The 12500-nt window shown below is 43.1% G+C and overlaps 1 protein-coding gene across 4 annotated transcripts in view; it reads left to right on the top strand.

The window, feature by feature from the left end:
- LOC133484620 (storkhead-box protein 2-like) overlaps positions 1–12500 on the top strand; it is a 72311-nt gene that overhangs the window by 47830 nt on the left and 11981 nt on the right. For 3 of the 4 annotated variants that reach the window (XM_061787487.1, XM_061787488.1, XM_061787489.1), the window contains exon 3: positions 11716–12500. This exon is cut by the window's right edge and continues 1586 nt beyond it. In XM_061787487.1, the coding sequence (XP_061643471.1) occupies positions 11716–12500 (785 nt within the window). Of the gene's footprint in view, positions 1–2148; positions 3763–11715 lie in introns of those variants that run through there. The other variant, XM_061787490.1, reaches the window with a different exon arrangement.

The raw sequence follows: 12500 nt of genomic DNA, 5'->3' as shown, positions 1-12500 counted from the left end.
AACCTGACAGTGACGACGACGACGAACAGCCAAGTAGCAGGTGTACAACAGAAAAAGAGAGTGACCACTGGGTCCCTGTGACGGTATGTCAAAAGCATGTCTTTTTATACAGCTATGGCTTGAAATAATGGCACCCCAGGGGTGCCAATATTTTTTAGCACGGCTATACGTATTATATATTCATATATTTTTCAGTGACATGGCACAAGCTTTTACATCCTATAGTATTCCTATATATTGTGTGCCCCTTGCTCGAGTAGCGTTATAACACGCCGCACAGAAAGTCGGTTGGCTTGTCATTTAGGCAAAAGTACAGACGACAGTACTGAAAAGTACTGTGTGGTTCTTTTTTTCCTAATCCCCAGTGCACAGTAACCATAATAGAGTCGTAGGTATATACAAGGAAATGCTCCGTGGCGGCTGCACGATTTAGTTCTCTTGCTGGCGGTTGAGGTCCCGATGGCTGTAGGAAAAATAGTTGGCACAGCAGCTGGTTTCAGCCTCAACCTCTGTATCCAATGCTTTCTGCTAAATCCTTCTCAAAACACGCCGGTTCAAAGTGATCAGCACAATTTGGAATGCTTGCTAGGCACCCAGACCTGACCACATTTCTTCCCCTGTCAAGTGACTTTCCCTTTCCACTCTTCATGTATTCCTTTTTCACTTGGAAAGCCAAAAAAAACTCTTGCCACTGCCTGAACCATTTGTATAACCAAATGCCACGCAATAAACCATCATGACATCATTAAATCATGAGACAATAATTATACAAGGACGGGAACAACAGCATCCAACAATAGCACACAACGCCGAATGAACAGGCGGTTTGGCTCGTGTGACGTCACAACACCGGAAAAAGACGAAGACCGGAAGGCTCTGGATGCAAAAAGCAGAATAGGCAAGGGTTCACTGTACTTGCTCGCCGGCTGTGGGTGGTGACTGCTAAATTCGTACAGGTTTTCAATCTCCCACTGTCTGTGATGTTGTTTGTTGTTTATTTGAATCGTTAAGGCATGTGGGCCGCTAGTTGCCTATACTTCAGCAGTAATTTGGATTTCAGATGAGATTACAAATTAATTTATTTTCATTTAAACTTGATGATGATCTATTTAAGTTGAACTGCTGTTTTAATTTACTCATTTCTGAAGCGATCTCCTCCAAAAGCTGCTGCTTTTTCCCCAGAACAAAGAAAATGTATGTAATCAGTGAATAAAACAAGATTCATTGTTCTCACTCCCTTACATACATCATTTATGTATAAAATGAACAATTTTAGACCCAGTACTGACCCCTGTGGCATCCCAACCATATCCTTCCAACTTTCATCTTTTTTATAGTGTGAAATGCTTTCTTTAAATCTATAAAAACTCATATTCCATTCATCTTTTTTATCAATTAACCTGTGAGTTCTTCTGTTAATTCAATTAATGCCGACTGATAAACCGTTTTCCCAGTATATAAGAGAACTGACGGGCCTGTAGTTGGAAATACGTTGTTGATCCTCATCTTGGTGTAACTGAATAATTTAAGCAGTTTTCATGTTTTGTGCAAATGTTCCGGTTGTGAAAGATAAGTTGCAGCTGTAGGTTAGTGAGTTAGCAAGATTGTCAATGACTCTCATGACAAGTGTCATGTTGATTCCGTTACAGTCAGTCGATATTTTATAGTTGAAGTTATATTTGTTCACTATCTGTCATATTTCGTTCTTTTTTTCCACTACGTCAAGATAGACTGAGCTTGGATTTCTTGCAATACAGGTTACTGCAATTTGGATGTCCCACCCCTTTCCTTTTTTAAATATTTTCAGCATTTGAAAAAACATTTCAGTGTTTTGAAAAAACTATTCAACCCATTAACCACATCTTCCATTCTGCTCGGACTTGTTTCCATCAATAAAACATCGGGTTAACTTTTGCTAGTTAAACGGCACCATATGCATTTAATGTTGTTTTTTTAATACTCTGGTATAGTAATCCTTGCATGCATTTATCTGAACCGAACCAGATTTCTCTCTGAATCACTATTTTTATTTATTTATTTAATTATTTATTTATTTATTTATTTTGTAAGTTCGACCTGACTTAAGTTTTCTTGAATATGTCTTGTTTTCATTCCTTCTCGAAAAGCATTGGAGTATTCCAGTTTTAATCAATGGGAAAATAACTTCTTTTCCTCCATTACAAAAAAAAACAAAAAACTTTGACTCGCTTCATAATGTGGAACAACCTCCTGAAATAATACTTCTTTCATTAGACTCTCCTAACCCGAGGCGTCTGCCAACAATGTCAAATATGCAAAAACATTTGCAGAAAAACTAAAAACTCAAAAGTGTGGAACACAGTGTAGGCATTAAATTTGGCCGAACATTTGGCCCTTGGTTCTACAGTGAAAATCGAGCTGAAGAGGCAAAACTCTGCAATGAGAATATCAGATTTTTTTTCTCCCTTTACGCTTCCATGGGACATATCTGAACTGTGCCTATTGGGGGAGCAAAAAAAATTGGAATTGTGTCACTTGAACCTTGAAGTGTAAATGCAGTCTCAGCAGCCATTTTTACATTAATTCAGTGCACTCTATTACATCTGCATTTTTTAGAGGTTGCAGCTGAAGTTACATATTTTTAAAGCTGATTGTAAGCAAAATTATACACAGTCTCAAGTATACACACAGGCACACACAAGCACTCACACACAGACTGAGTCTCCGCGTGTGTGTCAGTTAGCGCTGGGTTTCCCTCTTTCGCCATTCTTACATGTGATCATGATAATCACCATTAATGTGATGTTTGATTGTACTGGTGGCACTTGTAAATTCTATCCATCCATCCATTTTCTGAGCCGCTTCTCCTCACTAGGGTCGCGGGAGTGCTGGAGCCTATCCCAGCTATCATCGGGCAGGAGGCGGGGTACACCCTGAACTGATTGCCAGCCAATCGCAGGGCACATACAAACAAACAACATTCGCACTCACATTCACACCTACGGGCAATTTAGAGTCCCCAATTAATGCATGTTTTTGGGATGTGGGAGGAAACCGGAGTGCCCGGAGAAAACCCACGCAGGCACGGGGAGAACATGCAAACTCCACACAGGCGGGACCGGGGATTGAACCCCGCTCCTCAGAACTGTGAGGCTGACGCTCTAACCAGTCGGCCACCGTGCCGCTTGTAAATTCTAGGTAATAGATTATTTTACAGTAATTGACATTGGCTTTATGCTTTAATCAGATATTCAGTTAAAGTACATGTAGAAAAAGTAGGTTTCAAAAAGGTTTCATCTACCTATTTTAACATTTTCAGACAAGAAACCAGACTTGAAATAATATAGAATTGAACGCACATTATGTTTACTGTGCAAGATTAATTACTATGGGGGGGACATTATTTCATGCTCCAGTGTGTTCCACTAATATGTATATGTGTTCACTGTGATGGGTTAAATGCAGAGAACAAATTTTGTGTGCATGCATGTTCATGACAATAAAAGGTCATTCTTCTTCTTCTTCTTAGTTACCCACAAAACTAAGAGTGGGGATGTGTACAATTGGCTTGTTTTCACTTTTATCCGAAGGTATGTTGTCTGTGCAAGGAGAATTTGGTGGGAGGTTAACATTTTATAGCTGGGAAGTCTTTAGGAAATGAATGCAAAATAATAAAAAGTTGTTGTGTGTGTGCCCACTTACATGCATGGATACGCACTGCAGCAGCAGCTTGTCTGCGCTTCAAGTTGCATCATGCTGCCTGGGCCAAGAGGCTTCTGTGATGTAAGTGTCAGTAATACCTCCAGACTGACAGAGGGAGCGTGAGCGAAGCTACTGAGAGAGAGCGGGAGTGACAAAGAAGTTGGAGGGAGGGAGGCAGCGGATTTGGGCTTAACCTTTACTGTAGGAGCAGTATGACCTAAATATGACCTTGCCATATTTTCTAACAAGGGCATGGTCGTACAGTATTTTCAGATTTCCCTTCTAATGCTTACAAGTCACTGATTTGTTTCCCCATTACTTCTTAATGCACTGCACAAGTTGCTCAGTCTACAAGTTTATCTGGATTTTCTTGCAATGTTTTATTTGTTTGTTTTCGTATGGTATGTAATCAAAAAGATACAGTGAATATAAATTAAACACAACCCTGTTCAAATGCCAGGCTTTGTGATACAGTAAAAACATTAAATTGGACCAAGATTAATCATTTCAAAAACTTTTCCACCATTAACGTGACAAGCTATAACCTGTCCAACTCAATAGATTTTTTTCTTATCTTTTCAAGACAGGAAGCAAAGATAAACAATAGAGGCAATCTGGTTGCATAAGTGTGTACACCTTCTTACACCTGGGGATGTGACTGTTTTCAGAATTAAATAATCACATTCAAACTCATATTGATGGGAACTCAATATGGCCCAGCCTCGCTTGGCCTGGCCCGGTCTCTGTTGCTTTTCCATTACAACAGGCACCAACCAAAAGTGGGAGGGATTGGAGCGGGATCAAGAAGCAGGTGACGCGCTCGTTTCTTGTCGTGTCTTCCATCTCGCTGTATTTCATCTTCTGCCAATATGGACAACAATGACCGCACCTCCTCAATCGACCACAGAACATAAGCTGTTTTAAGCCTGCCGCACACTGTGCGACGTGGACAAACCCGACTAGACCGGCCCATCTTGTAGAGTTGCCGACGCACCCCCGCACATGAGCGATTCACAAGTGGATGCCCGGCGTGCCTGTGTAGATGTTTGATGCTGTGTAGTCAGTATCTTGTACTTTATCACATTCCTTAAACCATAAAAAGATAGATTAATAGTTAAGGAAGAAGCCGGTTGCTAAAGAGAGAAGGTGTTGGTGAGAGTAAAAGAGAGAGTGCGGATATTTGCTAGGAGGCTCGCTGGCTCCATACATTTGAACGTTCCTAATGTGTAGGTACGTTCGCCTAGATTCTGGTCATAAGCTTTGTGTTTTCATCCACAGGTACATTATACATTATGAGTATGGTTAAGTATTGATGTAAAACACAAGATTGGATTGGATATACTATTTATATGGCTTGATGCGACGTGGCTCGCTAAACCCCTACATGCATTGTACCCGTGAGGGAAAGCTTATCTGTGGTGACAATAAGACGGCGATTCAAATTTGGAATCGCGACAAAGCCAGTGGCAGACTGATTGGCCACTCATGAAAACAGTTGCCTAATCACGCACTCTCTACGACAGTTCAGTCGAGTCGAGTGTGCGGCAGCATTTAGACATGATTGTGAAAGTGACAAGTCGGGTGACAAGTCCCTTTTTTTTTTTTCTGGCTTTTAGGTCAAGCAGATTGGAGGATCTGTATCCCTTTTTTGCCGTCACAGTGGAGATTTTAAGCTGCCGATGTGGTTTCTTAGTATTATAATGGATGTTTATTGAGAATAAGAGTCGAACAGAACAAAGTTTTGAGAGGCGAGTGAGAAAAGAATACAAAAGACAAAAGTACTAACTGTAAACAAGATGAGAAAAGTAAATCCTTATATATCTGGAACAATGACACATTAGATATGCGTGTTGTATGGGGCAGTAGTGCTACACCCTGTGAGGGAAGGACAGGACAAGATAGGAGAGGACAAGGACAGGAGAAGAAGTATGCAGGACAAGGGTCATGAACCTGTCTGTACAACTGAAGTGTGGTGGGAGTGACTATGTAAATTATAAAAGTCTATAGGACGAGAGTGTGAGTGAGGGGATACCCAAGCGATTCGGATATTCAGGAGTTATTTGTCGCAATAAGTGAGTGGCCCCACACACAGCGAAAAAGTCCCAAGGGTGTGTGCCTACGGACACATGCAAGTGAGTTGACACCGTTTCGCATGCACAATGACTGACAGATGTTTCCTGTAATTGCTGTGCCTGCACCGCGGTGGCTGAGGACCCCAACCAATCAGTCGAGACGCAGGATCAGGCCTAGGAGTCCACCTGAGAGCAGCCTGGTGGACAGGACACGTCCCACACCGAGGGACCCAGGTCCGCCCGCCCCACTGAGGCGCCACGACAACCGGCCACCTGGAGGAGGCCGCAGGGACCCAATGCCACCACCCCAGCCAACCCCCACCGCCCCACGTGCCCTGCCACACAAGGGAACGATGAGGTGGTGGGGGGGACCCATGGAGCAGCCGGAGGGGTATGAGAGGGGAGCCCCAACGCCAAGCATTCATCCAGCCCGGGGGCCCGGCCTCAGGACAACCGCCATGAAGCTAGTGAGAACCCACCTCCGCCCCTGTTACTATGACAGGTCCCCGACTGGCAGTCATTGGACCTACGCCATATATCAGTGCCTCCCCGAGTGGTGTGGTGCATTAAAATCTGGAAAGGCCGGGGGGTCAGGGCTCCGGCACTGCTGCCTCACAGCCAAATTCCCTCCACCCAAGACACACCGTCCCCCAGAGATGGGGGATTAAAAGACACGTGGGGATGAGTGTGTGTGATGCATTAAAATCCTGGGGGGCAGGCAGGGCGGAGGGGCAGGGCGCCCGGACCGAGAAACAGCAATGACGTGCTGGAACCCGGTCTGACACTTGGACCCGCCCCCATACCAGTCCCCAAGGAACCCTTGGATATGTATGTGTGCCCAGATGTGAAAAATATTTTCAATAAGTGGTGTGAGTGTGTGATAGGTAAGTGATTAAGAGGCATGGCTCCTGCAGGTCAGGGCAATCAGACGAAGAGGGCCGCCCCACCCAGCCCCGCAGCACCAACCCCGGAAACCCCCCCACACACACACACTCCAGCAAGCACCCACTACCCACCCCCGAGTGTGGGAGGTGGAGCCCCCCGATAACAGGCAGGGACGAAAACCCCACAGCAGGCCCCACAACCCATAGGGACCACCCCCCGCCCCCACGAGAAGAGGAAGATACGACAGCGGCGGAATGCAAGGAACGGAGAGAAGAGGAGGAAGCAGGCCCAAGGAGCGACAGCGGGGTCTCACCGCCCCCACCAGTAGCCAGAGCGGTGGACCTAGGCAGGCGCCAGCTGGCACCGCCCCAGCACCCATGGAACATGGGCGAGTCCACCATCACATCATCGATGCTCTGCGGGCATCTGAGATGCACCCACTACCCACCCCCGAGTGTGGGAGGTGGAGCCCCCCCATCCCAGGCAGGGACGAAAACCCCACAGCAGGCCCCACAACCCATAGGGGACCGCCCCCACGAGAAGAGGAAGATACGACAGCAGCGGAATGCAAGGAACGGAGAGAAGAGGAGGAAGCAGGCCTGAAGAGCGACAGCGGGGCCTCACCGCCCCCACCAGTAGCCAGAGCGGTGGACCTAGGCAGGCGCCAGCTGGTACCGCCCCAGCACCCATGGAACATGGGCGAGTCACATCACATCATCGATGCTCTGCGGGCATCTGAGATCGAGGAAGGAGTGAAGAAAGTCCCGCCTCCACAGACGCTGGAACCGCAAACACAGGCTCAAAAAGAGAAGATCCCCACTCCGTGCATCTGTCCTTTCACCATGCAAATCGGTATAATGTGAGAAAGAAAAAAGACTAAAGAAAAAAAATTAAAAATAAATAAATAACAAAATAAAAAACACAAGTACATAAAGAAATAAGAAAAAATAATGAGAAAGACAAATAGAATAATAATAAAACAACAACAGGAACCTCGACAACAAAGAATACTGATGTCAAAAGTTTACTTTTACACTTACAAAATAGTCTTGTTATTGTCAGATGGCAGAATAACCAGGCAAAGGAATCAATAATCGAGATTTAGCATGTTGAGGAAGGTTGACCAGCTATCTACGTATATATGTAATTGATTTTTTTCGTTCCGCTGATATTTTTCTAACGGAATATATTATATGATAACATTTAGCCAGTGATTGATGTTAATAAGTTTTTTGTTTTTCCACTTTAATCAGAATCAGAATCATCTTTATTTGCCAAGTATGTCCAAAAAGAACACTTTGGAGACAGAAAGACATTGACAAAAAAAAAAACAGTCACTGAGCAGTAAAGGGTTGCTAGTTATCTGGTAATGCCAGTACATATGTTTTTTTTTTTGTTTTTTTGTTTTTTGACAATTGTGCAAAAAGATTGTTTTTTAGTTAGAATTGTTTTCTTTGCGGTAGCTAACGCGACAAGTAATGATTGTGAATACTTATTAGGGAGGTCGATTGTGCTTAAGTTGCCAAGTATGCACAATCTTGGGGAAAGTGGAATCCAGAAATTCAAAATATAAGAGAGTTTCTGTGTAACCGAAGACCAAAAGCATTGAATTGGTGTGCATTCCCATATAGCATGAAAATAAGTGTCTGGGGTATTTTTAGTGCATTGCACACATATATGAGATGTAGAGAATCCCATTTTATGCAAAGTGTACTGATACTTATTAGGGAGGTCGATTGTGCTTAAGTTGCCAAGTATGCACAATCTTGGGGAAAGTGGAATCCTGAAATTTAAAATATAAGAGAGTTTCTGTGTAACTGAAGACCAAAAGCATTGAATTGGTGTGCATTCCCATATAGCATGAAAATAGGTGTCTGGGGTATTTTTAGTGCATTGCACGCATATATTAGATGGAGAGAATCCCATTTTATGCATTGTGTACTGAGTAAAGTGTGTTCTATGGAGAACTTTATATTGTATAAGCTGTAAATGTGTGTTTTTTATCATTCTAAACGTATTGTTACATATCTGTATGCAGTAGTTACGGTCAGCAGACATAGAAAGGTCTTACATAGACATAGAAAGGTCACCCATTTAGTGATTGGTAAGTGCATTGATTTAGTGCATAGGTGTCAAACTCAAGGCCTGGGGGCCAGATGCGGCCCGCCACATTATTTTATGTGGCCCGCGAAAGCAAATCATGCTTGTCAACTTCCGTGATTTCTGCTAAAATCTGTCCCGAAATTCCAAATTGTCATTATAATAAACAATAATGTTGAGAGATTGCATTTTTCTGTTACCAAACCCTTCTTCTACAGTAACTTAAACAATACTTGAACAAACTATTATCCTTGTCTTCTGATTTCAAAAGTAGTTATCCCTCAATTTGTTGGGTAATGGTAATAATATGATTTGGTGATTAAACATTTATATGGTTTCACTGTTCTAACGGCCCTCTGAGGGAAATCATAACTACAATGCGGCCCGAGACAAAAATGAGTTTGACACCCCTGATTTAGTGCATGAAATTAATTTATAAACTTTTGAGAAATTTTTTTTTTTTTTTCCTTTGCGGAAGACGCTTCACTATTTGCTTGACAAACTCCGGCAGTGCGAGGGTGCTCTGGAGTGTTGGTATTCTTTTTCTTATTGCTGCTTTTACTTTATTGTATTGAAGAACGTTTCCGCCTGTTATTTGGAATTCTTGGAACAGTTCATCACGTGTCCAAAAAACATCATCATTAAATAGTTGTAGGTGTTGTTCCCATGTGCTGAAGTGAAGGGGTATATTGTTAATTTCGAAATCTGGATTGTGCCAGATTGGGGAGCGCATACTGGGAGCTAACTGTTGATTCTAAACTTTTCCACCAAGCCGTTAAGGTGGATGTGATTATTGGGTTCTGGAAGCATTTATGGCATTTATGACTTGAGTTTTGGGCGTTTGATGTTGTTGCAGTCTGCCTGTTCCAATTCTAGCCAGGCATTATGCTCCTCATTGTGGTGCATCCATTTGATGAGGTATTGTAATTGGCTAGCTAAATAATAGTGTTTAAAGTTGGGAGCATTTAGGCCTCCCTCCTGTTTACTTTTCTGAAGAGTGGATAAACTAATTCTATTTTTTTTTATTTTTTGAGTAAAAATTTATTACGGCAGAATCTAATGTTTGAAACCATTTAAATGTGGTCTTAAATGGAATCATTGAGAATAAATCATTTAATTGAGGTAAAGTTTTCATTTAAATTTCATCATAAGTCACTTAAAAAGCCGCTTAAAAAAACGCCTTCATCTGTCGGCTAATCAGATGACAGTTGCGTCACGGCCCTCCTCAGCCTGGGTTTTAGAACCAGGTCGGAGGAGGTTCTGAAACCATTGTCACAACTTGGCCTTGAAAAAGTGTAATGGAGAAGCGACCACACTGGGCGGAGTGAGGCTGGTTTGGGGAAGAACCGGTACAATGGAAAAAGGCATTTCTAATCTTCTCATCAATTTTGTAGAGACAGCTATTTCTTAATGTCACTATATTACAACCCCAATTCCAATGAAGTTGGGACGTTGTGTTAAACAAATAAAAACAGAATACAATGATTTGCAAATCATGTTCAACCTATATTTAATTGAATACACTACAAAGACTAGATATTTAATGTTCAAACTTATAAACTTTATTGTTTTTAGCAAATAATCATTAACTTAGAATTTTATGGCTGCAACACGTTCCAAAAAAGCTGGGACAGGGTCATGTTTACCACTGTGTTACATCACCTTTTCTTTTAACAACATTCAATAAACATTTGGGAACTGAGGACACTAATTGTTGAAGCTTTGTAGGTGGAATTCTTTCCCATTCTTGCTTGATGTACATTTTTTTATATCATAAAAACCTGCCGTTTGAATAGGGGTGGTTAGACTTTTTATATCCACTGTATGTAGAACATGTGCAACGTTGCATGTTTGTAGCAACAATTTTTTATTTTTTATTTTTTCCTCAAACTTGCAGTGGTATTTTTATTTTGTAAAATAAAGGCCATTTTGCTTTTCAACGCTACAAAAGAAACACCACACAATTAAGAACATGTTTTATTATATAATTTGAACACAGCTCATCTGCAAACCTAATGAAGACAACTGGTGTAGGAAATAGATGAATATATTACACCAGTTCTGACGAGATGAAATCCGGTTTACACTGTCGTCTATATATTGTTGTTGTACAAACACAGAAGGAGACCGCACATATGTAAGTATAATGAAAAACCATATTAATCAGGTATATGTATAACCTATTTCCACATTTGGCAAAACGGGTAAAAGCACTTTCTCCTCACTTGGGTTAATGCCGAACAGGACCGTTTTAAAGCACCTATAGGAACTTTAAACAGCTATGTCTTTTTTTAAACACTGTTGTGACATCTTCCACGTAGCCACCAAAGATGACAATAGTGTTTAGGCTTTGTTTGTGTTTACGTACGATATATCATCCATCCATCCATCCATTTTCTGAGCCGCTTCTCCTCGCGTGCTGGAGCCTATCCCAGCTGTCATCGGGCAGGAGGCGGGGTACACCCTGAACTGGTTGCCAGCCAATCGCAGGGCACATAGAAACAAACAACCATTCACACTCACAGTCATGCCTACGGGCAATTTAGAGTCTCCAATTAATGCATGTTTTTGGGATGTGGGAGGAAACCGGAGTGCCCGGAGAAAACCCACGCAGGCACGGGGAGAACATGCAAACTCCACACAGGCGGGGACGGGGATTGAACCCGGGTCCTCAGAACTGTGAGGCTGACGCTCTAACCAGTGGTCACCGTGCCTCCACGATATATCATATTTGTATAAATAAATGATATACATGTATTTAGCTTTTGTCTGAAGACACTAGCCATAAAGAAAACAAAATTTGAGGAAGATTGGCTTCAATCGTGTCGTCAATCTTAGTTATGCTTGTTAGCATAGCATACACAGGAAGTTAGCTCTCCCGTTTTCAAGGTTGGTCACATGACGTTCCCCGTATAGCGGATTGGATTTGTATGTAATGGCTCTTGTCCAACTGTTTCTTGTTTCCACCTTTTTTCAGGTGTTCCCACACCAACGGAGGAGGTTCTGCACCACACACTGAACATGTTGGTCCGTGAACGCAAGATCTACCCAACACCTGACGGATATTTTATTGTAACTCCTCAAACTTACTTCATCACGCCAAGCCTAATCAGAACCAGCTCCAAGTGGTACCACTTAGATGATCGATCTGCTGACCGGCACCAACAGCAGCAACATCAGAATCAGCAGCAGAATCAACAGACTCAGTGCACCTCCCCCCTCTCTGGCACCCCATCCACTTCTGGTGGCGTGCGAGATCGGAGTCACCCAAAATCCAACCAGAACCACAGTGGGGGTGGGGGAGTTGTGGATTCCTTTTATAACAACACCTGCCGTGGAGACGACCCCTCCAGTCACCACACTACTCTGCAGCTCAGATCCCCCAAAGATCACCGGGAGGTATATTCGTCTCCACAGTCACCTCCTCAGCCAGCGGGAGGCAGCACAGAAAAGAGCCGCAGCACCCTCGGGTTCCCCTTCAAGACGGACACGCTCACAAAGCATCGTGGAGGAGGAGGAGGTGGAGGAGGAACTGGTGAGCTCGAGAAGCAGCCAGGAAGTGGTACAGTGAGTCGTAAATTTGGTTTGAAGCTGTTTCGTCTCAGCTTTAAGAAAGACAAGACCAAGCAGCTGGCCACCTTCTCTGCACAGTTCCCACCTGAGGAGTGGCCTCTCCGTGATGAGGAGGCACCCACCCAGCTCCCGCGCCAAGTAGAGATGGAAATTATCCGCAGAATTAACCCTGATCTCACAGTGGAGAAC

The sequence above is a fragment of the Phyllopteryx taeniolatus genome, chromosome 10 (assembly GCF_024500385.1).
Source record: "Phyllopteryx taeniolatus isolate TA_2022b chromosome 10, UOR_Ptae_1.2, whole genome shotgun sequence".
Taxonomy (NCBI): Eukaryota; Metazoa; Chordata; class Actinopteri; order Syngnathiformes; family Syngnathidae; genus Phyllopteryx; species Phyllopteryx taeniolatus.
Note: the sequence above shows the minus strand (reverse complement) of the source record. Positions and strands in the feature narration are given on the sequence as shown.